Source organism: Hippocampus guttulatus, chromosome 8 (genome assembly GCF_054856545.1).
Source record: "Hippocampus guttulatus isolate MCC_2025c chromosome 8, RoL_Hgut_1.0, whole genome shotgun sequence".
NCBI classification, from domain to species: domain Eukaryota; kingdom Metazoa; phylum Chordata; class Actinopteri; order Syngnathiformes; family Syngnathidae; genus Hippocampus; species Hippocampus guttulatus.
Genome location: NC_141268.1, coordinates 7,769,661 through 7,796,605, shown reverse-complemented (window position 1 = coordinate 7,796,605; position 26,945 = coordinate 7,769,661). Strand labels below are relative to the sequence as shown.

Here is a 26,945-nt window from a genome sequence, read left to right as displayed (position 1 = left end):
AATTAGAACGGAAAATTATTGGAATCGGAATTATCTGTCGTTAAATATGTGCGACAATGCAGCATGCTTTGTAGGAATCTTCATAAATAAGCGTGCAAATTTAAACGTTGCGCTTTGTTTGCTTTATTATGAGTGTGGCTGTGATGTCATACAGAGGAACATCTCAGGACATGTCAACTTGAATGTTCACTTTTACCAGACAGCGTTTGCAGTGACCATGCCTGAGTTGTGCCCGGCCGAAAGTGCTGTCAAATGAATGCATGTGCAGTCCATTGTGTTTTAATTATAAAGTCCTTCAACCACGTACGATGGCGTGACAGTATTCTATATAAATCAGCATGTATTGTATTTAGATTGTTTTTTTTATGTCGCCGGTTGTTGAAGCTGTTCGAGCAGTACAGCAAGGTTGAGGCACTTTGAAACAATACTTAAAAACCTCCCCTGAAACCCTAACTCTACTTCAAAATCCTTTTTTTCAAATAACACAAACACAACAAGACTGTCTGTAGCTTTTACTTGTGACACAACACTGCAGAAAAAGTCAAGTAAATCCAGTAATGTAATGTTTGGTGTGCAACATTCATGGAAGAGTAGTGATGAGAACTTGAGAAATGGCAAGGTGAAAAATGACAACAAAAATCGTAGCAGTTCACATTAAAACAAGAAAATCCTGACATGACTTTTTGGCAGCAACCTGGTACTGAGCGACATTCTCCTCATAAAACTTGAAACAGGTGTCAACATTTTCACATTATTCAAATTCACAACAAAAATTACAATTTAGTGAACAGAAAAATTAAGTCTCTTTTGTTGACAGCACCATTATTTGCCATCTCCTTGAAATGAAATAAGCACACAAACCGAAACGAAAAATTCACTTCAAGTTTTAGCATCTCAGGAAAATCAAATCAAGAAAAATCAACAATGAAACGCCAAATATTCCGTGATCTCAGCACTGCCCCCGGCGGTCTGGGGGGAGGGGGGGGGGCATCACAGAACGCCAAGTTGAACACTTAACGGGGTTCCAAACGCCCTCCCCATTATAATAAATCTAAACCAAAAAGCCTCGAAAGTCAAACTATCATGAAACAAGTCTCCATCTTAGTGAGCATCTAAAGATACAGGTGCTCGTTATATTAATTTTCAGATATAAGCGTCAAAATTTAAATGAATTAACACTTGAAATGTGTCATTTAGTGTGGAATGAATGTTTGCATTACACACGTTTCACATTTTAAATAGCATTACTGAACTAAATCAACTTTTTCATATTATTTTTTTTTTTTTGACGCGCACCTGTATTTTTCCTTTTTCTTACAATTATTCTTTTGGGGGATGATGAAGATTCATCATCCCTCGACAGGCACGACACAAGAAATTGAACTCAAAGTGCCACACAGGAAAGGACTTTGATGGGAATCCTCAAAAGACGAGGACTGACTTTCATTTTTGTCTTGCATAAAAAAATAGGCATGTTAAAATGTTAGTTTTTGCAATTCCAAGTTTGAAGTCAATACTGTTTCCTATTATTTTCAAACGAGAATTTGAAAGTCAGTGTCACGTAACAATTTGACCAGTTCCGTCGCTACGTGTCTTGCGTTCACGTAGTTTTCAGTCGTGTATGTGTGTGTGTGTGTGCGTGTGCGTGTAACCGAAGACCTCCACCAAGACCTAAACACAGCTGAGAAATAAACGAGTCTAACATTTAAGAGGGTCATAGCTAAAACGAGGCAAAGTTGGAGAACCATTTTCCCCCACTAGGAACATACTCAGCATGATGTCCGATTAAAGAAAACACTACTGTACCTCCACATATGTTGAACAAAAAGCAAAATTGTTTTACAAGGGCACACAAAGACAATCTGTACAAATCTGAGCAAATTTCCTACGTATTTACTAAGCACACATGTTTTTCTTGTGTGTGTGGGGTCCCTCTCAATTTAAAAGTCAGCAAGTGCGGAACCTATTTGAGTTGACAAAATGAGAAGTTGCATGCGTTTCATTGAATACACGTGAGAAATTCTGACCTGAGATGTTAACGCTTCATGTTAAATTAGATTATCTTATTTTAAATAAAAACAGAAACATTTTCTCATTTTAGTTTAAAACAAAACTCTAGATTGACGTTGCCTGCTAAACTTTCAAATTTGGTCAATTTTACTTCCCCCCACAAATCTAGACCATTTTAAGCGGAGTAAACCATGGTCAGCAAAGACAAAGGGAAATGATCAAAACAAAAGTACGAGAGAGTGTTACCATTCGTCGTGCTGCCAACTTGGTTCATTTCTGTTCTGACATTCTGACCAAATTTATCGCGCTAGCATCATCTTCTGCGTATGATCAGTATTAACTGACTACCGGACAAAATAGCACAACTCCTCTCTGCACCATTTGCAGAAATGACCTCATGTGTTTTTGTCCAAAATGTACACAGTCCATCCCTTTAAAATAAATCCCTAAGTTTGTTACTTTGCCAAATTACTGAGCGTCAAGAATTGGCTTGCAATCTTTGGCGATGCAATTCAAGGGGAAGTCAACCAAACCATTTTCCTTCGGGGGACTGTGTTCTCTGCAACCCCACTGGTCTAGCATCTGTGCAATATGATTTGAACAGTAAAATCCAACCGTTTTTGTCCATCTGACGGGGCGGCCATTTTGCAACCTGATGACAGTCGCTCAGGGATGAGTTAACGACCAATCACGGCCCACCTGTTTTCTGTAGCTTAGCCATGACTGAGGCATGAGCAACTGCAATGTGATTTTCAGTTGGCAAAAAGTGACAAAATGGCCACCTTCCGAAATGAGTGAGTTTTGCTGCTTAATACATATTACACAAGCACAATATTAACCGGGATGCTGTGTTTAGACTAGTGAAGGCACGCTGTGAAAATATTTTAGGGGTGGGGGGGTTGACTTCACCTTTCATGGCTCAACAAACCAACTGTTTGTGGTTTCCTGAAAAGTGATTGTTTTGGTTTTGCAATGTTTCAACACAACGACAGCGAGATGAAAATGGGCAGATAGTATGTTGAAGGCAGATATAGTCTGTAGGCAGAGGTGTTTTCTAAAATGTTGACAAATGTGGATTAAATTTTGACCGGTCGAGGCCGATCCGGAGAATAATGGCATTACCAGTGCTGGGTGGCCAGTTAAATGTTGTGGATGTCACTGTGGTAGACCAGTGATACCAAACGACTGAGCCGCGGCAATTTCACTTACTTGGTTTGGAAATGATTTACAACAAATAATTTACCTTTGTTGATCTATCTATGCCAGTGATGTATTGTGACAGACAGAACAATTAAATGCTCTTCTGATGGTGTTCAATTAACCTGCATGTGTGAAACGCCATTCATACAACAGAATAATGCTAGTAATCCACCCCCCCCAACCAAGAGACTTGATTGCCTTTTGATGCCACAAGATGGCGCCAAAGCAGTACTTTTCTTTTAGACAGGGCTTGGTGCCATCTTCATGGTGTTTCGGAAAGAGCACAAAAATGTGAATCGGAGAATATTTTGCCCCGCCCCAAAAGTAAAAACAAAAGTCGGCAAATAAGTGAAATTGCAAATGCGTCGGTGGGGGACACACCATACATACTAGGGCTGAACAATTAATCAAATTCCAACTAATAATGCAATGTAAGAGAATGCAATTTTTAATTCACACCAGGCAGTTCAAGTTACTGTTTTGTGAAACATGAACATTTGGCGTGATATATATATATATATATATATATACTGTATATACACACACACACGCACTTTTGTTCTTCTACTTGTCACTTTCATAATTTTGCTGCAGTAATTGGGAATTGCTCCATTGTGAGACAAAGGATTTCTTTTCTTGTCTTATCTTATAAGACAACAGATTTGTTTGCATTATTGTTGTAATCAAATATGACTTTCTGATTTATGTTTTTGCCACACTTATTTGGCAGAATTGTGAAGTTGTCGGAGTGAACTTTAACTGAAGTGGATGAAGATGTGTGTCTTATTCATTTGGGCTACACTTACCCTTATTTTAGCATATAAGACCAAAAGCATTTTTGGATAATAAAACCTGACCTTGAAAAAAATCATCACTAATGAAATAGCAATTAAATGATTTTCAAAATTGTTCAGCTCTAATACATACTTTTTGCTATTTCTGTTTGGTGGTGTGCCATGAGATAATTTAGTTTTCTTTAAAATACGCAACTTGGTTCAGTAAAGGTCGGGAAACGCCGAGGTAGACGGACGGCCACATAACGTGGAGGGGTGGCACACAAATAGAAGCAAGTAAATGTTTCAGACTTCGCCAAAATTGGTGTGGCCCGTCTCCTTGGCATGCTCGCGGGCCTCCTTCTGTCCTACCAGGCCCGTCTGGCAGACCATGCACCGCAGTGCGAAGCGATTGACGTCCGTGAATTGGCGCTTGCGGCGAGCCTCGTCGGCCAGCTCCAGGGCCTGCGCCAGGATGATGTCATCGCCGGTGGAGAAGATGGTCTGGGGGGGCGCGCCGGGCACCTCCCTCTGTAGCGGGTCATAATGGATGCCGTCGTAGATGAGAAGCACGCGCTTGCGGTAGCCGGCATCCTCCCCAAAGCGATCCACGCGCACCGTCTGTGTATCCACCACGCAAATCTCGTACTGGTAAAACTTGGACAGGATGGACACTTCGATGGCGCCCCCCCATGTGTCGTCGCGCCGGATCCAGGCACAGTAGTCCTCGTTGCTCTTGCCCAGAACAGCCTCAGAGTACGCTGCCGGGTCACTGGAAACGATCTGGGCGATGAGGCCGCGCATCTCCGGGGCGCACGCCGGGTCGTACACGCCGCCCTCCACCACGAAGTTGACGCTGGTGAACAGGCACGAGTTGTCGGCCGGCACCACGCGGCGCGCCAGTGTTGGTAAAGCGTTCAGGCGAGGCGTTTTGGTGACGATGGGATGGGTGCCCAGCTTGGCCTTGTTTTTATCCTCCTCCACAATAAGCGTGTCACCTGTGGGGGAATGACCACACCACATTACTACGGTGGTGGAACCTCCACAGCACCTTTTTTTCCCCTTTATAAATATCCCTTATTTCCAGAATAGGGGTTACCAAATTTTTACACAGAGTACCATCTTACAACCCCCCCCCCAAAACCCCCCCCCCAAAACTTAACTCACCAAGTAACATCACAATGACCACTTTAAAATGTACTGTACATAAGTGCATCTAAAAATATGTTTGATATTTTTTTTCCCCAGGGTCAGGGAAGGCACGTGTCAATTGTGCCACACAAATCCTGCAGACAGGAAAAAGCCGACTATCGCTTCTTCAATGAATTTCAAATGAAATACAGCAATCGAAACAAAAATTTGAGGATAATTGTTCAAGAGAATATTTGATATACATTTTTTTAAATTCACAGTATTTTCTTTAAAAGAAAGTTTGACTTTTTACCCTTGGAAAAAAAATGCCTTTTATTGAAAACCACGGCTCGAAATAAGCGGGTTCACATCGCTAGTAATGAGTCCAAATTCAGATTTTGCATTGAAAAGAAAAACGAAGTGAGAACGCCCTTCTTTCAAAGAGGACCACCGGCCAGGCCAAAATCAGAAAAATCATTGATTCTTTTTTAACCAATTCTATTGCAAATATATACATACACAATAAATCAATAATAAATAACTATGATAGCTTTGCACATCTTTGCATCCACTGATGAACTGTGTGCAGATTTATTTCGATTCATGTTTTTTGTGATTAACTCTGAATTTCTCACAGGGTTATTTTTGACCAGTCTTCATGTCAAATTTATGAACTGCAATTGATAAGCTGTTAATTTTTTTCTTTCACTAGACAGCTTTGTTTTTGAAAACTTGATGAAAATAAATTCACACATGAGTGTAAATAAGCATACGCTACAGCAGGGGTGGCCAACCCACAGCTTGCGAGCCGCATGCGGCTCTTTGGCTGGTTCAATGCGGCTCTCGGGCTTTCACACGACAAGCGTCGAAAACGCCTCGGCAGTGGCAATGCCATTCAAACAAGGCGCTAAATTCACAGAACTTACTACGTCAGCCTATCATCAATCCCGTTACTTGATTGACATCAAGGGCAACCAATCAGATGACTGCATCACCGCTCACGAGCAAACAACGGCGCTAAGCTAGTCAGCGAATTACTTTTGATTTTAAGGCAGGGGTGCCGAATACGTCGATCAAAATCGACCAGGAGCCAGCGAACTGGTCCCAAGTCGACCGCAAGGGGTGGGAAGAGGAAATGGGTGGGGAAAAAAAAAGATTTGTTTGTTTGTACCTTTAGCATTCGTTCATTTTCGGCCCGTTCCGACTGTTGCTCATCGTAGTGTGCGTGCATATGTGCGCACGCGAGTGCACTAGTGGGCACCCGCGTGAGTGTGTGTGTGTGTGTGTGCGTGCGCGTATGTGTGTATGTGCGTGCGCGTATGTGTGTGCGCGAGGAAGGGCATGATGAGGCTCTTTACCGTAACACAGTAAAAAAATTGGCTCTTCGTTTCTGACTGGTTGGCCACCCCTACGCTACAGTGACTGGCTGTAACCTGTTGCGTACAAACAATAACAGTGGTATTTGGAAACCCAGTTCAGATTAGCAGCAGGTACAACGTGTGTTTACAATGTGCTTGCTTGATATAGAACATACTGCACATACATGGTGGCTATTTGCATTTGAGTTGACCCACCGTTCAGTTGTTCGATGTGTCAATGGCTGTGTTCAGACTGCGGGAATATGTGATCCCAATCAGACTGCGGTACATACTTTTATCTCTGGTAGACTTAATTATTGTAATGGTCTATAGGTTCTCACCACAACAACGGTTTTATACTAGCTCCCAGTCAGCAATAGAACAGATTTTAAAGTTCTGCTACTTGTCCATAAATCACTGAATGGTTGAGGTCGTAATATATTAAAGAAATGCTCATGAATATAAACCAAGTAGGGTTCTGAGGTCCGCAGACTCGGGTCAATTAGTGGAGACCAAAGTTCCAATCAAACATGGTGAAACAGCATTTAGCTGTTGTGCCGCATAGAAATGGCATTAAGCTGCCAAGAGAAGTGAAGTCAGCTCCAAGTGTAAACGCTTTTAAATCCGGGTTAAAAACTGCTTTTTCCCCCTCCATACTTATGATCGAGGTCAGGGGTGGCCGACCAGTCAGAGACTAAGAGCCAATTTTTTACTGTTACTGCTAAGAGCCACGTCATGCACATTGGCACACATAAGCATCACCGCATCCCTTCCTCTCGCTCGCACGCGCATGCGCACGCACACACACAAACCTACCTCTGCTAAGATTTATTGTAAATGTCACACACCAACATGATAATGACAGAAATTGACTCCTACAGGCCAGTCATTTTCAACAAGGAATATTGTGTGCACTGTCTCACACACACACAAACTCTCAGTTCAACCAAGTCCACAACAAAAATATAAGAACGTTTTTCTCTTACTATGCATGTTGCTTAGCGACTTAGTGCAGGGACTTCTGGCATTCCTTCTCTTGGAACAATGCTCTTCAAATCTGGCTTGCATTCCGTTGTTGCCACTCAAAGCAAGCACTATCTGCATGCGAGCTACAGCGGTTACTCGGGTCAGCCTGCCACATAGGGCCAACTTTTTTTGCCCGAAGATCGACTTTTGAAGCAACCAACTTCTCATGATGAGCAACGGCCGGCCCGAACATGAACGAAACCGAAACACACAAATGTTCCCCCCGCTGCCATTTCCTCCTCCCACCCATCGCGGTCGACCTGGGACCAGTTCGCAAGCTACCGGTCGATTGCGATCGATGTATTGGGCACCCCTGCCTTAAAATCGGAGGTAATTCCCTGACTAGCTTAGCTCCGTTGTTTGCGCATGAGCGGCGATTCAGTTGCCATCTGACTGGTTGCCCTGTATGTATGATAGGCTAACGTAGTAAGTTCTGTGTATTTAGCGCCCTTGTTTGAATGGCAGCCTCACCGCCGAGGCGTTTTCGACACTTGTCATGTGAAAGCCCAGGAGCCGCATTGAACCAGCCAAAGAGCCGCATGCGGCTCGCGAGCCGCGGGTTGGCCACCCCTGATCTAGGTCTTTTCAAGCATTTTTAAAATCATTCATTCTTTTCCCAAATGTTTTTCTTGCACTCTTCAGTTTTTTTTAAAGATAACCTTTATTTGTCCCACACTGAGGAAATTTGCAGTCTACAGCAGCAAAATTGGGGGGGGGGGGGGGGGGGGGGTTGTTTTCTAAGTGACTTTTTACTCCTTTACTTTGATTATAAATCTCTAACTATTGTTTTGTTTGTCAATGCTTTTAAATCATGAGCTTTTAATTATGTGAAGCATAGTCACATTACTTGGTTTATGAAGTGTGATATATAACGCAACCTTGCCATGCTTATTGACTTGAAAGTCAATGAGCATCACGCACGTCCGTCTGAGAAGCAACGTGTGATTTCCAAAGCAAATTGACAAGGTGGCGGTCAATTTGTGTGACGCTTGCGTCATACCAGACTTGATGGGGTAGTCCTTGAGGTGAGCGTCCCCGTTGCGCAGGTCCAGGCTGGAAGGCGGGTAGCCCACCATGATTTTCTGCACCTCGCAAGGGATGCCGGTCAGCTCCTCGACTTTGCTTTTTAACTCTTGCACGCAGGATTGGTGAGTCAACCCTTGCATCACGTGACTCCCGTTTTTTGTCTTACAGCGAAGACGCAACATCCTGCCTGACAGGTGGGACAAAAATACGGAAGCTTGACAACAGCAACAATGACAGTTTGGACATAAAGTTTATGACGCTCTTCTAACATGACACACCTATTTGACTTTTTTTGTCTTCAAATCCAGAATATGACTTTTTGCTCAATGTTATCCTTTTTTGAAACATTAAGAGGTTTTTTTTTTCTAAAAACATTCAACATTTTCCTTAAAAATTATACAACTATTTCTTGGACAGATTTTTTTTTCTTGAAGATGTACAGCTTCTCTTTGAAAAATAAATACTGTAAGGGTTTCTTTCTGAAAAAGATACAGCTTTTCGTCCCCTCATAATATACTTATTTTTGAATGCTTTTTTTGTTTAAAGTTTTAGAAAAATAAAGAATAAAAAAAACACCATTATTTTTCTCTGAAATAACATTTGTTCCCCCAAAAATATTTTTATCATATGAACAAAGACAAAAAATATTTTTATACACAAATATTACTTTCCATTCTCTAAAATAATTAACTTCTCTTTAAAAGTATAGGGCATATGGATCTTTTTTGTGGGGGTTATAAACAAATTCCATTTTATTTTCTCATAAATGACATAAAAAGAGCCACTTGAAACACACAAACATTGGTCTGGTTACTGTCACTTAGCGCCAAACTTTTGCTCCACAATGTCGGAAGCCATTCCTTACACGGCTTTGGTTTGGCCAGAGTGGTTTATTGGAACGTTTTTTGTTTTCAAGCCACCGTACTTAAAAATGTCTTGTACAGCTCTTGACAGTTCTTCTAACAATTCAAATTTGAACCTGTGGTTACAGAGTGCAAATATTCTTAACATGTACACGGGAACTACAATGTCCAGCACTGAGTCGGAGATGGCGAACACAGAAGGATTATAACCTAAAAATCACTGCCTAGATTTCATTTCAATGTGCACATGGAACTTTGTGCTTGTGTTAGGTACAACAAACCAATGGAGAAGATTCGTCGGGTGAATGAATATTAGGTATGATTTTTATGTCTATGGGCGATACAACACCTCATTATTATATAATGCTGGGTAAGTCATTTAGTTTGACCTTTTTTCTGAGCAGTACGTATGTGACGTGCGGTTGGACCGTTGCTCGTGGTCAGTAATAATATTAGCACAGGCATGATACATTGTTCAATGATTTGATGTTTTTATCTTAATCTGCATTCATGTTGTTCATGTTATTTCTACCAGTTTCTTTTTTGCAGCAGCACATAATGCGATGCGGTTCCCATGCAGTGGGTAGTAGAGGGGTTGAAATAACATGATGGGTTGATGGATGTAGTGAGCGAAGATATGAGGGCAGTTGGTGTTAAAGAGGAGGACGGAGAAGATAGACTTTGGTGGAAAAGAAGAAGACGCTGTGACAAATCCTAACGGGACCAGCTGAAGAGAAAAGAAGAAACAAAACCAACCAATACAACAACAAATGGGCATCCCTGCAAAGCCTGAAGGCAGAGGTTTTGTGTCAACCTTTTCTTTTAGTCAAATTATTTGAGTAATATGACTGTTTCAGCCCAACTATTGTCCACTAATCTGCTGATAACAAAAGCTTTGTTTTGCTTCCTTTTTGCATGCTCGCAAAACAACTTCGATCTTGTCACACGAGAAAGAAGAAACTTATTCGAATTATGACAATTAACTGTGGGGTGGTGGGGGAAAATGTGTCAAGCGAAGCTAACATTATAACCTGTCTGTGGACATTCATGTTTTTTTTGCCCTACGGACAGCCATCTTTGTCTTTGCATCACTCAATCGCAGTAATAAACAACCTTTTCACCTCAAATATATTACTTTTTTCTTGAAAATATGCAATATTTTCTGAACAATGCACCCCTCCCAAAAAAACAGTTTCTCAAAAAATAAACATTTCGAGATATGCCAAAACATTGCTGGAATTATCCTTTTTTTGTAGAAAAAGTGTAATGTGTCCCCTTGAAAGCACATACCACACTTATAAAAAAAATACTGAAAAAAAACTCTCGGTTTAGGGCTTTTCTATAATATATGACTTCTGTTAATTATATTTCCCCCTGAAAAATATTGTTTTCTTTCTTCTCTCAAAAACAACTTTTCCCCTCACAAAACACAAAAGTACGAGTTTTCTTCACCTTTTCCCTGGAAAAGATTTAAATAAAGATTTCGTAGAACACAAAGTTTAAAAAGTACGTAAAGACTATTATTTAATTTAGAAAGTTGTGACACTACTATTTACCAAACTGACGATGACAAAGCGCGCGTGCGCATACATAAACACAAAAACGACTTGACAGCAAGATTGCTTTGTTTTGTTTTGTTTTGCTGCCTTTTTGTTCAGACGCGATACTGTTGCTTTCACATGTTAGCAGGACAACTTGCATTTTCACATACCTTGCGTTTACGCGTCAAATAAACTTCTTCGAATTACCATTATTATAATGATGATTACTGATACGAACCTAAGTTTCTAGTAGGTGGGGAATGTGTGTCGAGCTAAGCTATCCTGTGCTAGCATGCTAACCTGTCCATTAACTTAGCGTTCAGAAGACATTTTCTCTCCAAGCGGTCATTTTCATCCTGTTCATGTTTCATGCTGTCCTCGACATGAGCAAGCTCATTTTAATGACACCCACGACAACTTAACTGCCCGCTGTATTATTATTATTTTTATTACCTGTATTTGCTCGTTTCCAGCACGTCGAACAATGCACACACAACTACGGGGCGGGACGGGACGTCAAAAACGTACGTTTGACGTCATGACGTGCCACTACCGTAAGTTCTCTAATAGCTCACTATTATATTCTTGCGGTGATATTTGGCAACCCGTATGCCCATTTTAAATAAACAACCTCAGACGCTTCGTCATGCAGTCAAAGTTGAAGTAAATGTACAAAAATATAATTATTACTATCAATAACAATAATAGTAATAATAATGAGGGGAAACTATGCCTTTCGAACTTTATCCTTCCCCCAAAACCTATAATCACAAGAACTCTAAGCAGTCCTTCCTCAATGTTTTGCACAAACACTACCTGAAAAAAACATTTCGTCTCCAAGTGCGACTATCATAAACAACATTAAAGTACAGTGTAAGACTCTGTTCACCAAAAACAATTAGGACGTTCTATTACCATAACATCAAATACAGTATTATTAGTCGGTCACTGTAGGATTATGCCTTGCAAATATAAAATAAAAATAAGAACCATAAAAATCTACTTAAATAACGATTAAATTTTTTAAAAATCTGTGTGTAAAAGCTGTACTGTACGTAAAAGTGATAAATAATAAGTCAATTAAAATTTGTGTCGTTTACGCCACAATTGACTCAAATTTATTTGTAGAGGCACTTAAAAAAACCATTGCTGCATGCAAAGTGTTGTCCAGTACATGGCGTAAAACATCGAAACAAAGACAGTTAAAACACAGTGAGAACAAAAACACTTTAACACAATTAGAATAGAAATGTGATTGAAACTGCTTCTTGAACTTTAACCAAGTGATTCTGCCACATACTGTACCACTAAAGCAGTGGTTCTGAACCTGGGTTCGAATCAGTCTCAGCGGTCTCAGCCATGTAGGTTAAGACACACTCGACTCAATATGTCAATTAGTTATGACACGCCCGCCTGGCCATCACTGGCTGCAGATGATCATATTGCTTGTCCAATCAGTGCTGCGTGAAATTTTGTTCGCTCAGTTCTCAACGTGTGACTGTCGTGAAAGCATTCAACAATTTAAACGAAGCTTGTAAAATCTGGTGTTGGACCAAATACAATGTCTTTAATAAGAGAATAAATGTAATATATCATTAATTTGAGTTTGTTTTCAAGGAAAGAAAAAGAAAATGGATGGTTGGATAATAATATTCAACAAAACAGTCAAAATTGCGATACAAGTTATTTAATATTTTATTTACATGACAAAAATATGTGCAAATACAAGCGGGTTTGACAATAAAAACATAATTACGAATAATCTATGCTTTCAAATTCAATCCCTTTTATCAGATGAAAAGGCACAAGTCTTGCATCAAACAGACAGTCTTCCATGATTATTCTTTCATGCAATGAAAAGCATTGTCATAATATGAACATAATCAATACTTGATTTAAAAAATGGGGAAACAATTAAATCAAGTGTTTAATTAAACAGCAAGCCAACAGTAAATAAATACAACATAAATGCAACATAGAGACCCTAACCTTATTTTAAATGTAATGACTGTCTATTGGGGTGTGTCCTTGTGAATGACATCAGGAACTGGAGACAGGTTAGCCAGTTAGTCTGCATGTGAGCGACTGGGCTCGAGTTGTGGCATAAAGCAGCTACTTGAGAGTGTTTTTAAAAATAATAATAATAAACAATAAATGGCTGAAAGTGTACTGCACCTGTGATTTTCCTTACCTATTTGCAGAGCATTACAGTACCATTTCACTTCAACGAGCAGCAGCGGTGCATCTGAAGCTTGCTATGACCACTAATTTTCACTTGCAACGCACACACACACAAAAAAAGCAACCAAGCATAGGCTCATAATTTGAAAAATATAAAGTGAGGCACTTGTAAGTCAAGATACAGTACTACTATGTCTATATGCAGTAAATAAAGTGTTGCCTTGAGATGCGAGTTTAATTCGTTCTGTGACCACACTGTTGTAGCCTGCAAAAAAATAAAAATAATAATAATACTGTTTTTTTTTAAAACAAGAAAATTCCGATACTTATTTTCCTTTAACTAACTCATTGCCAGCTATTTTGAAACCCTTCTTTATCCTACCATGTAAAGATGTACCCAGGATTGAATGCCTGGATTCTTAAAAAAAAAAAAAAAACGTGAAAAACGTTTTTGGCATTGAATGAGTTCACCAGGTTTAAAAAAAAAAAACAACACAAAACAAAGCAAAAACCCCTCACTGAGTACTTTTCTGTAATACTGTACTGACATTATTGATGTTACAGATACAACAACTCAGTAAGCTGCAGTTATAATCGTCTTTTTAATTATTTTTTTTTTACAGAAGATAAGGAATATATGCCTGTTTGTATTGTTAGAATTTACATGTCCTGTTGCACCGATGGTGTTCAAATTGCTTGAAGGGTTGTAACACTGCGACATCAATAAGATAAGATAAGAAAACCTTTATTAGTCTCGCAATGGACAATACTGATGTCGATGGCGTTTTGTATTGTGTGTTAGCATTAAGATAGCAGACATTCAAGGCAAATGTATGTGGTTGTTTTTAAATATGCAGTGTGGAACTGTCATTGTTTGATATTTTATTTGACAGTAAACATCAATTGGGCACACCAATCAACAGCTTCAAGCTTCTTTTTAAAGAATTGACGCTCTGCAACCATCTAGTGCTCCTATCTTAAATTTGCTGGCAGGTCAAAGCAAAAGAATTGGCCAGGCTACGGCACATATCTTTAAAAACCCGTATGTCAAGGCACCATTGTACATATTTTGTGCAAGGACGTTTTGTTTTTTTTAAACTTCACTCAGAAGCGGACACAGCCGCTCGTTTCTTCAGGGTTGTCAAAATCGATTCCTTCACACAGGGAGCCCTGCAAAGCAAAACATTTGTAAGTGAAGGTCCAAAGTGCCACATTTGCTGTGAGTGCAAAGGTGACAGAGGCACGCTTATAATGAGATGTGTCTAATAAAGGGATGAAGAGGAAAAAGAAAGCTTGGTTGGATGTCATCCGAAATACTCACAAACAGCCGCTTCCTATGCGAGGCTGTAAGGTTTAAAGAGAGAACCAGAGACAAAGAATAGAAGTGTAGAGACAACAACGAGACAGACGTACTGATATGAACATGCTTTTCGTGAATGCAAACATTTTCAGTTGAGTTTAGAATCCTGCCAGTTCATGAACATACATGCAGACAAACAAAAATATGGCAAATCACAAGCTTCATTTTCTTTACTTATGTGAGCAATTTGTGTTCTCTTTTTGCACGTCAGGAGGACAGTGTTTCCCTTACACCCGAAAAATGGTATGGTCTCATTATCTAACGCCAGGGGTTTAGTCAATCTGAATTGGCGGCCCGGGCCACATCCAGCCCACCAGCCGCCTCACTGTGGCCCCAAAACTGTTCGAGCCCTTTCCAAGATGGGATGCGATCAGTTTGGTGCGCACATGACGGACCCGTTCAGAGCATTAAATTCAACTGTTAAGCAGTCAGTCAGTAAAGTCCAGCTAAGCAGTGCGCCTCGCTGTTGACCTCTCACGTTGTCCGAGAAAAAAACGAAAGGGAGTTTGTGAAATTGGACGCCGGACCTGAAGGACAAACTGTCTTAGTGCTCGCTAGGATGAGGCTAGTACAACACTATGGGGATTGATTTAACATGAGAGAAAACAATATCCTGGGTTCTTCTGTTAGCCAGGGAGAGCGCGGGATCCTGGAGATCAATGCGTATTGCGTCAGTGTATTCTACACTCCTATATGTTTGAATAAAATAAGTCAATCTGGCTCTGTAAACGTATGATGTAGATAAAGCACCAAATACCGGTAAGTGAACTCCATTTACCATTTTGAGAACATTTGATTTTTCGATTATTGGACTATGATGTGTTTATTCAGAAAAGAGCAAGAAGCAAATTGATTCGACGATCATTCGCTGACGTTAGCAGGAACGGTGAGTGGAGATTTTGAGTGCAAGTCTGAGCTCTGATAATTACAGCGTTTCCCCTTATGTTTATTAGTCGTATTTACGCATGTCAATAATGAACAAACATACTTCCCATTACCTGAAGTGGTGCCCTTCCCTCTTTCAGAATAAAACATAAAGCAAAGGGAGTGCTTTGTTAACTGTGTGGATTTCGCTCATTTAAACATCTATCCCTTTTGCAAGTGCACTACAGTATTTGATTATCCATCCATCCATTTTCCGAACCGCTTGATCCTCACTAGGGTCGCGGGGGGTGCTGGAGCCTATCCCAGCCATCTCCGGGCAGTAGGCGGGGGACACCCTGAATCAGTTGCCAGCCAATCGCAGGGCACACAGAGACGAACAACCATCCACGCCCACACTCACACCTAGGGACAATTTAGAGCGTCCAATCAGCCTGACATGCATGTTTTTGGAATGTGGGAGGAAACCGGATATTTGATTATTGCTATGATTTATTTGTTGTTTGGGTACACTTATCAATCCGTGTTTGGTTACTTCTTTTCTTAGAAAGCACACAGTGAAACATGGCAGGGGTGGGGGATAGTTGTAGATGTGACGACTGGGATGGGAGGTGACTGGCTAACAACACGGCCGGCGGGTGAGGCGACACTGACTTGGCTTGACCGTCCCTCGGGCATCAAAGCCGACGGCGTGGGGGCGAGGGGCAGCCAGGGCTGGTTGCCGGCGCTGTACAGCCGGGGACGCTTGACCTGGTCGTGACTTGATAAGGGTGTATAACTATTTCGCCGGAGTAAGAGGGTGGAGTCCTTGGGGATTTGACCCTGGTGGGTGCGGGGGGGAAAAGAAAATGTATAGCTGGGAGGAGGAAGGGGGTGCACAGCTGGGATACCTCACTGGACACACTTCGAATGTACAAAAAGGAGGAAGAATGGAAAGTAATAGAATCAGGATGCAACCGGAGCGATTGCTGGTATCGTCATCAATTCCAAGCCAAGTGCGGCAGCATGGCCAGCCATAAGCTCTCATTAAAGCTAATCATCACCTCAGCAAAATGCAACATTCCACAACGAGGAAGGAAAGGAAGAAAAAGAGGTGCAAGAGCAATAGACTTTAAAATAAGTATGGAGATGTAGTTATTTTAGGGAGGTCCTCGGCTTGCAGTGGAATTTTTACGGTGGCAATGTAATCCAAATTTATACCTGTACAATTCGGAATGTGAACCTACACTTACCCAGTAATGAAGTCATAAATACAGTAAATATATGTGTGAAACATTTGTAAGCCATGAATATAAAACATTTGTTAAAAGAAAAAAAAAGGGCTTGTTCATTTGCGCCATTGATTACATCCAAACTTCATGATGGGGACTCTGTGTAATGCAGATTACATTGTGGCATAAAAACAGAAATTCAACAAATTCCTGTTGCGTTTGTGTTTACAAACCTGTCGTCTAGCTGAGTGCTTCCCAACGTTTATTCACGCAAGTAACACCTTTACATTACAAAAATTTAAGGGCACACCCCCTCCAAAAAAAAAAGTCTTCTACTAAACTCATGATGCTCTTGCTTATGTTTTCTCACAAATTTAACTTGCTCCGTGTGAAATCTGGGCCTGTTTAGACGTACACGATATACTCACAAGTGGTCTGTCGCGATGCGTGTTCACTGCCTCCACATTCAGATAAAACATTTCCACTTTACAGCCTGGAAGGGGGCGAGAGAGAGAGAGAGAGAGACACACACACACAGACATGCGCGCGCACACACACACACACACACACACGCGCGCGCGCACACACACGCACACACAGAGTTAAAACAGTAAGCCCCCGCTACCTGCTCTATAGTGAGAAAAATGAGCAATTGACTCCCCGAAAAATGTATCTAATGAGTAGTTTCACTGTAAATTTTTATGAATGCTTAACACGTTGTTTTTCTTCTTTCTACCGCCCAATTTTGCTGCTGTAGACCGCAAATTTCCCCAGTGTGGGACAAATAAAGGATGTCTTATCTTATCTTAAATACACAACAAACTATAATCCCAAAACACGTAACTAGCATTTTGATCTAATTTTACAAATGTAAACAGTAAACAGTTCAGATATGGTTTAAGTTGAGAAAAAAAATGAGCCAAAGTGTGCATGTACGTGTGGCAAGGCCTCTCTCCATACTAGGCTAAACTCCCTGGTGTGGAGCTCCTCCCGGGCAATCAAAGATGTTCATCTCTCAGTTGAGATTTAATATTTCACCCTATTCCTTTAGACCGATTCTTACTTTCCTGTTAGCCGCGGATTTAGTGCCATCTGAGAACGGCGACTGAAAGAGCACAAAATTGCAAATAGCTGAATTTTTTAGAAGGAAAAAAAAAAAGGTGAGCTTGCGAATAACATTGCACAAATCCACCGCGGTTTACTGTCAGCTAAAAATAATCATAAAGATGATCTCTACCATATGCCACTGGGGTAAGTTTGAGGACTGTGTGGAGCGGACATTTCATGTAGGGCAGATCCTCTGGGAACAAAACGGGGACAAAATCAGCATCACAGTCAGCATGTGGGACCGGCGCCGCATAAATTAAAGTGTCAAGCGCCTCGGACTGCACACACCTGCACTTTTGTCCAGGAAGTAGGCCAGCAGACAGCGCATGACTGCCTGGTGGCAGACCACCAGCACGTTGCCTTGTCTCTCCAGCTCCATGATGACCGGCTCGAGACGCTGGACCAGGTCCTGGTACGACTGGAGGAGCATGCAAGGTCACCTCAAGGGGTTTATTTGAATCAAACATGCAGAGAGCTCATATTTTGTAAAAAAATAAAAAATAAAAAAATCAAAATCAAATAAATAAAAATCGTCAAATCTTTAGAAATGCACAGGCAGTGTTTTGAGTCGCTTTTGAACATGCTCACCTTTTGAAGACGCCTGGCAAGACACACGCACACATACATACATACATACATATACTCAAAACAAACTGCATTTAAGGTTAGTTTCTATTAGAAATGAATCTTTTTTTTTCCACGCAAACTCTATTTACAAAAGTAAATTATTTCTAAAAGAATCCTATGTTTTAGAGAAAATTCAAAAATTTGTTTTCTTTTAGTTTGACGAAAAAACACTTGTGCGTGAGTTAGAATGCTTTGAACGCCAACGTTTCTACGACTTTTGAAGAAATAGTTCATTTCTGTTTTGTGGTCCACCTCCAATCTTTTATGTTAAGGGTGTTGGATTTAGGAGAGTCCATGGTAAGGATGTTTTGTGTTTCGGGTGTGGCGGGTGTATTCAGTCACCTCTCCGCCTGGGTAGCGGTAGTGATATTTGTCTTGGTCCCTCAATGCAAACTCCTCTGGGAACGCCCTTTGGATCATTTCGTAGGTCATCTCCTCGCACACACCCTGGAAAAAAAAAAAACACAAAATACCTTCACATACGAGGTCTTATTGCAAGCTGTGGGATTGGACATCACGCCGCTGACCGCGTCAATTTCGTTGAGTATCTTCCACTGTTCGTAGGGGACGGCCAGTTCCTCCGCCGTCTGTATGGTGCGTCTCAGCTGGCTCGTCCACACCTTCAAGTCAGACAGCTCATGCTCCTCAATGAACCTCCGCAGGGCCCGGGCAAACTAAAAAAAAAAAAAAAGAAAAAAGTTCAATAATTGATAAATAAATAGACCATAAATACCTCATAAAAAGATAAATAAATTGTGCCATATCTTACAGTGACGCCGTAATTAACTTGCGGTTCCTGAGCATCCTAATTAGTGACTGAATATGATTTAGGAATGGCGATGTGTTGAAGTTGATACCGATTGTTTAACGGTAATAAATCTGTGATTAGGCAAGCCGAATTGTCGAAAAGACAACTGAAGCCAGTCGTCACGCTATCATGGGGGCCAATTTCAAAATAAAGCTCTAAACAGGCTAATGCACTGGCGCCAATGTATTATTTGGTAAGCTTTTATTGGAAGTTAGCTTTTGCGTTGGCAGTGTGTTACGTTACGAGCATGTTTGCAGCTTCCTTGACATACATTAATGACTGAAGGCAGAAAAAAAACAGTTCTATCATTAATTTTTATTTTAATTTGATGTACCCAAAGTACTTAAGAAGTCATAAAAATGTATTAGTATTACAAAGTGCAAGAGAGAAATCGAACAAGAGCGGGTACGGAGGGCTCATGCGAAGTCCCAGTATGCCATAAAAAGTCCCGGTAGAGGCTGAAATTGAGAAGTGATGGTACTCCTTACCGCTGCGTACTGACCCACTTAAAGCACTGCTGCTGTTCTTTTAATGCTATGACAAACGAACAATCACACTCTATACTATTGTAATTTATAAAAAACAAACAGTAATTGTTTTTTTCAATACAGTATAAAAGAATTCAACACGTTTTGCCACATTTTTTGCTTCAAATCAATAGCCTTGCATAGAGACAGTCACAGCTCCTCAGTGAGCTGCAGTGACATATGTCATTCTTGGCAGAGGATAAATAATATGTGCCTGTGAGTATTGTTACCAGTTTCCCACGGGGAGAGAGTTCTGAATCTCCTCCGATGCGCCCCTCGACGTTATGGTCACTCTCGCCATGGCGACACAGGTAGATGGAGTGGGAGTGCACGTGGATGTTCATGAGATAGTAGACAATTTTACTCTGGATGTAGTCCTGTACCCGGTTCACCAAAAAGCGGCGGCCCACATTCACCACTTTAATGAAAGACAGGTCCCTGTGGAGAGAGTGGTTCAGTGTCATCCTCTAGTGGCTGTTTGACAAAATTGGAAGATGACAATTTGGTAACTTTGATTTCTCACTACATAGCAAAGCAATGTGATTCCCTGCTTTCAAAAGTGAAATTAAAAATAAAACTATTTAGAGAATTTTGGAAAAGGATTTGAATTGACTTTTTATAGCATAAGGAATCATACTAAGTCGCGGAAATGTGTGACACTCAGCTCAATGTAAAGCAAATGGGATTTGCAAACATAAAATACAAATGTAAAAGTGAAATAAAATAAAATGTAAATATATTGTAAACATGTTCCTTATCTTTTTGAAAAGGTCAGTAAAAACTGTCAAAATACCTGAAAAACTGATTTTTAAAATGTACTGAACTAGAAAAAAACAACGACCTGTTAATCCATGTATATCCATTTTTTATACTGCTTATCCTTGTGGGAACTTCAAAAAAAAAGGAAAGTCGTTTAAAATAAGGTATTTCATACTATATTTTTGAAAAGAAATAAAATCATTTAAAAAAGTCTAAAACTATTGTTTTTTTTTAAAAGGTAAGTTAAAAAATACTATGAAACAACAATCAAAATAAATGGATACTGTCAATAAAAAAATAACATTCATTCATTAAAACGAACCCCCCCCCCCAAAACAAGCACCTTTTAATGCACTACAATCATGCAGGTGTCTTTGCCTTAAGTCTTACTTGTCATAATCATCAGGATCCAGCGGTTGGTAAGTAACCTTGTAGCACTCGATCCTTTTCAGGAAGTCATCCATGACGCGCTCCCGGTGCCTCTCGGGATAGTCCGGGCTGGACACCTTCACTTCCTGTTTGGAGGGATTTGTCAGCATGTGAATCTTATTACATAATATCACAGCTATAGAGTATGAATATGAAGAAAAGCTTTCAGCCTCCTACCATGATATTCGCAGCAATGACTTCCGGGTCGTCACACACGGACTCCACAAAGAACACCTGTTGGCAAAAGGCCACACCACCAGCATGACTCCCAGCAAGGCGATGCAGAGACACATCGTAGAGTGCCGAATCAGTTTGTCCATCTGCAGCTCTTGTGAAAGTGCTACATAAATATTTATTCTAGAGTATTGTATCATGATAATTCAATGGGGCATTGTAATGTGTTTTCTGGCGTGCGCGTCTTGATCACCATGGAGATTTGCTGATGAATTACAGAAGGCCATCACTAGCTGTTGCAAAATATTGGTCATTTTTCAAAGAGGAAAAAGAATATACACTTGTATTGTTTTATGCTTTGACGCAAGTGTCCAAATACAAGATGTTTAAAGGTTTGTAACAACGATTACATTGATGCTAGTTTTATTAGCATGTCAATGATGTTTTGCATTTTCGGTTAGCATTAAGCTAGTGGAATTTCCCAAGACAACGTTAATGTGGTTTGATTAAATACAATGCTTTTTTTTTTTTAAATTTCTGAAAACATGAACAGGTAGTTAGGGTTAGGGGTACCAGTGTAGTTTATTGATCGTTCAAACACACCTTGAATGCATTTTCCTTCACAAACGTTTGAATGAGGTCACGACGCTCTCTTGTTGTGTTGGTTGCGTCAAAAACCTGACGACAAAAACTCTGTATGGGTCATTTGCTCTGAGCAAGATGTGCTTTTGATGGGAGAGAACAATGAAATGAGAGAAGAATGAAGCAGGACTCACAGCGATTTGACCACCCTCGTCTGTCAGATACACCTTCACATCTTGCAGGGCCACAAGCGCACATTGCCTGTAAGACAGACAAAAGGAAAGCTCCGAAACGAGTTGTCCCGATTTGCGGACATAATTGGAAATCAGGGTTTCGCGCTTGTCCACAGATCATTATTGCAAAATGGGGGCGCAGAGTGAGATGTGGAAACATTTTGCTTTCAAGGCTGACAGAAAGATAAAAATAGTCCAAAAATAGTCTACAAAGCTACACAGACCGCAGGAGGTAACAGGTAACAGTAAGCAGCTCACTGGCTGAGCGGCTTCCCCAAAATTCAGTGACTGACAAGTGAGAAAATGTGACGCATTTAAGCGTAGCTTCACTGACAATTTGCAGTCTAACAAGTGAGAAGTGTGACAAGCAAACAGGTTGATGATCATTTGAATTAGGTGTATTGGAGGTGGGAGATGTCTCAAGCAGCCTTGATAGGAGCTCTCAAGGACTGGAGTCGGGCACCCCTGATTTAGACAAATCGGGTGTTTTGCTGCTGCAATCTTGTGGCGTCCAAACCATTTTGGGGTGTGGTCATTTACTCACAGATTTCCATAATTTCCATGATATTGAACAGAAGGAATAGAGTGTGGAAAGTAGGGGCATCCCAATCCAACAGCATTATTTGTTCGACCCTCCCCCCCAAAAGAAAAAAAACATTATATGGACCTACATCCAACATCTCAGATCTTACCACTCATATACAAGCAGTCTATTCCAGACTCTGTTCCCACCTTATAGTAAATGTAAAAAAAAAAAAAAAAGATTCCTAATGACCTGAGGTAAACTTGAATTGTTATTTTTCACTTCCATCCATCCATTTTCTAATCTGCTTATTGTCACAAGCTGACTTCATGCTGCTGAGGTTGATTTTATGGAACCCAAATGTTTGGAATAAATAGGTCAGATTTTCTCATACCTACTGTTGTTGACCGTTGTTCTTTGTTTGAATAGGATCACTTAATCAGGTTTCTTCAAACATTTCATACTAATAAATAAATAAAATCATGTATCATTCTTGCTGATATCGTATCAGATCAATATCAATATCGATATCGGACAGAACTCCAGACTACAATATTGGTATTGTATCGGAAGAGAAAAGTTCTATGGGGACACTGAAAAACATTTCTTGATCCTTCAGGTATTTTGATGAAAGCATGTTACAGACATGTTCTTCAGACCCAAGCATAATATATGTGCAAAAAGACTCCTGGTACTTCCATATTTATTTTTAGCTTCTATGTGAGCTAGGGAAAGTCACGCCACAAGTGACAGCTGCAGCTTTTGCTTTCATATTTGGGTCATGATTTAGCACTGGGAAAGCAATCCAACCCTGACACGATATCATGACAGCACTCATACACACGCGCACTCAAGGTTGTGGTGTTACAGAGCAGAACTCACTTCCTGATCTTCATGGCCTCCTCGTTGTCATGGCGAAAGAAGTCATAGGACTTGTAGGCTCGGACAGCCTCTCGGCGGTACACGCCCAAATTAAACACTGTGGGGACATGACGGAACTGACATTGACAACGGGTTTTATGTGGAGGCCTAACAAATCCTATTTTTAATCTGGTATCACACGGAAACATTGAGAGTGTTTAACTAGGTACGTTTAGACCAGGAGTCGGCAACCCAAAATGTTGAAAGAGCCATATAGGACAAAAAATAAATAAAATAATAATATGTCTGGAGCCGCAAAAAAATAAAAGTCTTCTATAAAACTTACAATGAAGGAAACACATGCTGTATGTATGTAGGAGACTGGACTGTCTCCTACATCAGAATGTTATTTATTCCTTTGTTGTGTGTTCACAAACGCCCCCATAGAATTTATTTTGTGATTTCCTCGCTCGATTTTTTTGTTTTGGTGCATTATTTCGCTTTTCTTAGTGTCAATGAAGTGGTCATAAATTTCAGTTTTTCGGAGGCTGTCTTTTAACGCCTCTCGAGTTGAACGAGAAGAGAGAAGGCACAGTCGAAAGCAGACGTGTCTGTGTTTGTCGAGACTGTTAAAAGCATACATAAAGTGTACGTTTTAAAAAAACAACACCACAGCTCTCCTTTTTCGGAGCTGCACCATGTATCTATATCTATTTGAGCTATATTAGCCTACTATCAAAATCTTTTTTTAATAATTTTTTTATAAAGCTCCAGGGAGCCACTAGATGTCGCTAAAAAGCCGTATGCGGCTCTGGAGCCGTGTGTTGCGGACCCCCGCTTTAGATTGATGATGATGCATAGATTTTTATCAACATCATACTCAAGTACTTAAGCTAATGAATTTTATCCCACGCAAAAAAACAAACAAAAAAATACATAAGCATCTCAATTCGGGCTGAAATGATGAATTCCAATAAAATAAATAATTCAATTACAGAAAAAAAAGTTGAAGCAAAATGTTGCATTTAGCATGTTCTGTACACTCACATGTAGAAATTAATTGGCACAATCGTGGTGAGCCAGGAGGAATTAGTGCGGATAAAAGGGAGAATGTTCAAAGTCTGGGATCATTTCATGCTTAAAGATTGAAGATAAAGTGCAATGTGTCCACTGCAAGTCAGTGATAACGCTCATATCACGATCACCAACACAAACCATCAATTTTAGCTGATTGATGACAGCCACCCACCGCAAGTTGGAACGAACATATTGTACTGCCTTGAAAAGGACAGACAAGGCTGCCGGTGCACTTACAATAACATTGTGCTCTTAAAGAAACAGTAATAATATAACACACCAAGTCAGCACAGTCATGGTCAGGGTGTTAACGGCCATAACTGACATCCAGGCACTCACACAGATAGCTAACGCTTAGCCAATTAACAGAGAGCTACTCACCTGAGCTCAAAAACAGGCAACTCTCCAGTTTCATTCAATGACACCCACGTCACTCACCAGCCCAGGCACCACCATTTAAAGCCACACACACATTCAAAGTTAGAGATATTACAGTGTAGAAAGTGAGAATGGAGACCGTAAGAGGAAACTATTGTACCATGCCGCCCAAGAATAGTCAATTGTAAAAGTAATTCAAATAAGATATTGCAGAAAACTTGAAGGAAATCAAACAGAGTGAACAATTTAGTTATTTTATTTTTTTTGAATTTGGATGATTATAGTTCACAGTCAATGAAAACCCAGAATTTACCATCTCAAAATAATTGAATACAACATGATAAAGAATTAATTAAAAAACATTTTTAATATGAAAATGGGGTAGGAATTGTGTATTCCTGTGTGTTCAATGAATGTGTGTGTGTATATATATATATTTTTTTTTGGAAGTTAGCAAGAGTCACTGAACTGAATCTTTTAAGACAATGATGTGGGTCTAAATGTTGAAAGACAGTGGGATTCTACCAAGTGCTGGTCCAAGTTTGAATGCCCCATGTGACGGCCCTGTGCATGTTTAAAATCAGGGCTATAGCTGTTTCTTTGACATTTGTTCTCTTTGAGGTGCTTAGAGATGCTTAAATCAAGGAGATCTTGAGCACCTGGGCCCACTGCTTCACACACTCCATAGTTAGTTATACTTGCATTTGTCATACTTCCTGTCGGGCCATTAAGCCAGGTAACGACACCACCCCCACCAGAAATGCCTCGTTGTACAGCCACATGTCACGCATACCAGAAACCACCATTGTGTCCTACCTTTGGTGGGGACGCCAATCCAGTTGAGGTAGCGTGTGAGCTTCTTGGAAACGTATGTCTTCCCTCTGGCAGGCAGACCGATCATCACAATCACGGTAGGGGAATTTGTCATGTAGGACGCCCATGCTGTATGTGAGAGAGGAACAATGTGAAACTACATCAAACATTGCTGAGGTGATAAGTTACAGTATCTATCGCTGGGGAAAATATGGAACTCACAATATAATAGTGTAGGTCCACAATTTTTTTTAAGGAACCGTAAAACATATCAAACTACAGAATATCAAGCACATCATCCTTGATATTATCTTCCAAGTCAATGAGTTTTCCCTATATTATTATGGTGTACTTGTTTGCTGTAATTTAGCTCCACAGTCGGTCAAAATATAATGAAGCTCTCCAACCACGACCCCCCAGCCCCCCACATTGTTAAATGAGTATCAAAAATATTCTGACGTGATTTTTTTTTTTTTTAAATTGAAATCCAACTTCATGACATGCAGGTACAGTATACCCAATGAATTGACTTACAGCATTTCTTCTCATTCATCCTCACGTCAGCTTTCTTGACGTGGAGGCGCCGGTTCGACATGAGCGATTAAGGAATCGCTTCTGCACACAAATCACAAAATGCAGTGTTATATATTCATGATATATCTTCCTGTTGCTGTGGCAACCCACACAGAACGGTTGGCTACACGAGAAAAGATTCTGCTGCCACATCATCGGCTCGACGACGAGGCCGGAATTAAATTTGGCAACATGCAGCATCTGTCAACGTCAGCACGTCGACAACGCTATCGTTTTTTTTTCATACCTCGAAAATTGAACGTCCGGAACCAGAGTCGCTCGCTGGCACTGGGTGAATGCAAGTCCCGGTCGCACCGTCCTTGGTTACCGAAGGAGCCGAGCCGGCTGGTGCCCTTCCAAGCCGACCGACGGAGGTGTGTGGCTACGTCACATCGACTCCTCCAACTACCGTAAAGCTGCTAATAGACGCCCGCCCCCATCCCATTGGGGCAACGGGTCTGGGATTGACCAAATTTGACTCGACCAACCAACAGATGGAGCCACTAATTTGAGCATTAACACTACGCTTAAATTTAAGAAAATTTAACTGTTCTTTACTTTAAGAACGATTCTCTTAAAATGTATTGTTCAGTTAAAGAAAATGTTTCCTCAAATAATGTTCAAAACCAAAGAGTTGATAAAAATCGAACTCTATTGAGGCAGCTATTTTTTCATCTATCACGACAAAGAGCCTACATGTACGTAGTTTGAGAATCACTAAAATAGTTTATTTTGATTCAAATATTTGAAAAGCTTTTAACCCACAAATTTACATATACATATACAGTATATAAATTAAATAAGACCTAATTATTCAATGTTTTTTAATCCATTGTGTCGCCTTATTTAAGGTAGCCTACATGTCAAGTATTTGCTAGACATTTGATTTTAACACTGTTTTTTACAGTACAT

General features: G+C 40.4%; 2 protein-coding genes across 8 annotated transcripts; both read right to left on the bottom strand.

Moving 5' to 3' along the window:
- Positions 1-497: 497 nt before the first annotated feature.
- Positions 498-11,461, bottom strand: yod1 (YOD1 deubiquitinase). Its single transcript, XM_086117441.1, has 3 exons — positions 11,382-11,461; positions 8,499-8,711; positions 498-4,981 (listed from the first exon to the last, which is right to left on the bottom strand). Exons 2-3 carry the CDS (start codon positions 8,704-8,706, stop codon positions 4,290-4,292), a joined length of 900 nt encoding a protein of 299 aa, XP_085973567.1. The 5' UTR covers positions 8,707-8,711; positions 11,382-11,461; the 3' UTR covers positions 498-4,289.
- Positions 11,462-12,599: 1,138 nt separating this feature from the next.
- Positions 12,600-26,431, bottom strand: pfkfb2b (6-phosphofructo-2-kinase/fructose-2,6-biphosphatase 2b). Of its 7 annotated transcripts, XM_086117436.1 has the most exons (17): positions 26,281-26,431; positions 25,995-26,075; positions 25,464-25,589; positions 23,214-23,310; positions 21,770-21,836; positions 21,597-21,671; positions 20,997-21,053; positions 20,781-20,905; positions 19,862-20,069; positions 18,824-18,970; positions 18,639-18,743; positions 17,958-18,087; positions 17,800-17,862; positions 16,991-17,055; positions 16,006-16,173; positions 14,431-14,453; positions 12,600-14,279 (listed from the first exon to the last, which is right to left on the bottom strand). In XM_086117436.1, exons 2-17 carry the CDS (start codon positions 26,053-26,055, stop codon positions 14,210-14,212), a joined length of 1,587 nt encoding a protein of 528 aa, XP_085973562.1. In that variant the 5' UTR covers positions 26,056-26,075; positions 26,281-26,431; the 3' UTR covers positions 12,600-14,209. The 7 variants fall into 7 exon arrangements, 6 of the variants coding, with proteins under 6 accessions (XP_085973562.1, XP_085973563.1, XP_085973565.1 ...); XR_015101583.1 differs by having other exon boundaries at positions 14,431-16,173; XM_086117437.1 differs by lacking the exon at positions 14,431-14,453.
- Positions 26,432-26,945: the final 514 nt, after the last annotated feature.

Coding starts and splice junctions, on each gene's coding strand:
- yod1 (XM_086117441.1), bottom strand. CDS start 8,706: ATGTTGCGTCTTCGCTGTAAGACAAAAAACGGGAGTCACGTGATGCAA. Junction 4,982..8,498: donor GGACTACCCCATCAAGTCTG/GTATGACGCAAG, acceptor ATTCCCCCACAG/GTGACACGCTTATTGTGGAG.
- pfkfb2b (XM_086117434.1), bottom strand. CDS start 26,055: ATGTCGAACCGGCGCCTCCACGTCAAGAAAGCTGACGTGAGGATGAAT. Junction 21,054..21,596: donor TGAAGGAAAATGCATTCAAG/GTGTGTTTGAAC, acceptor TTTTGCCAACAG/GTGTTCTTTGTGGAGTCCGT. Junction 18,971..19,861: donor TCTCTCCCCGTGGGAAACTG/GTAACAATACTC, acceptor TTTTTTTTTTAG/TTTGCCCGGGCCCTGCGGAG.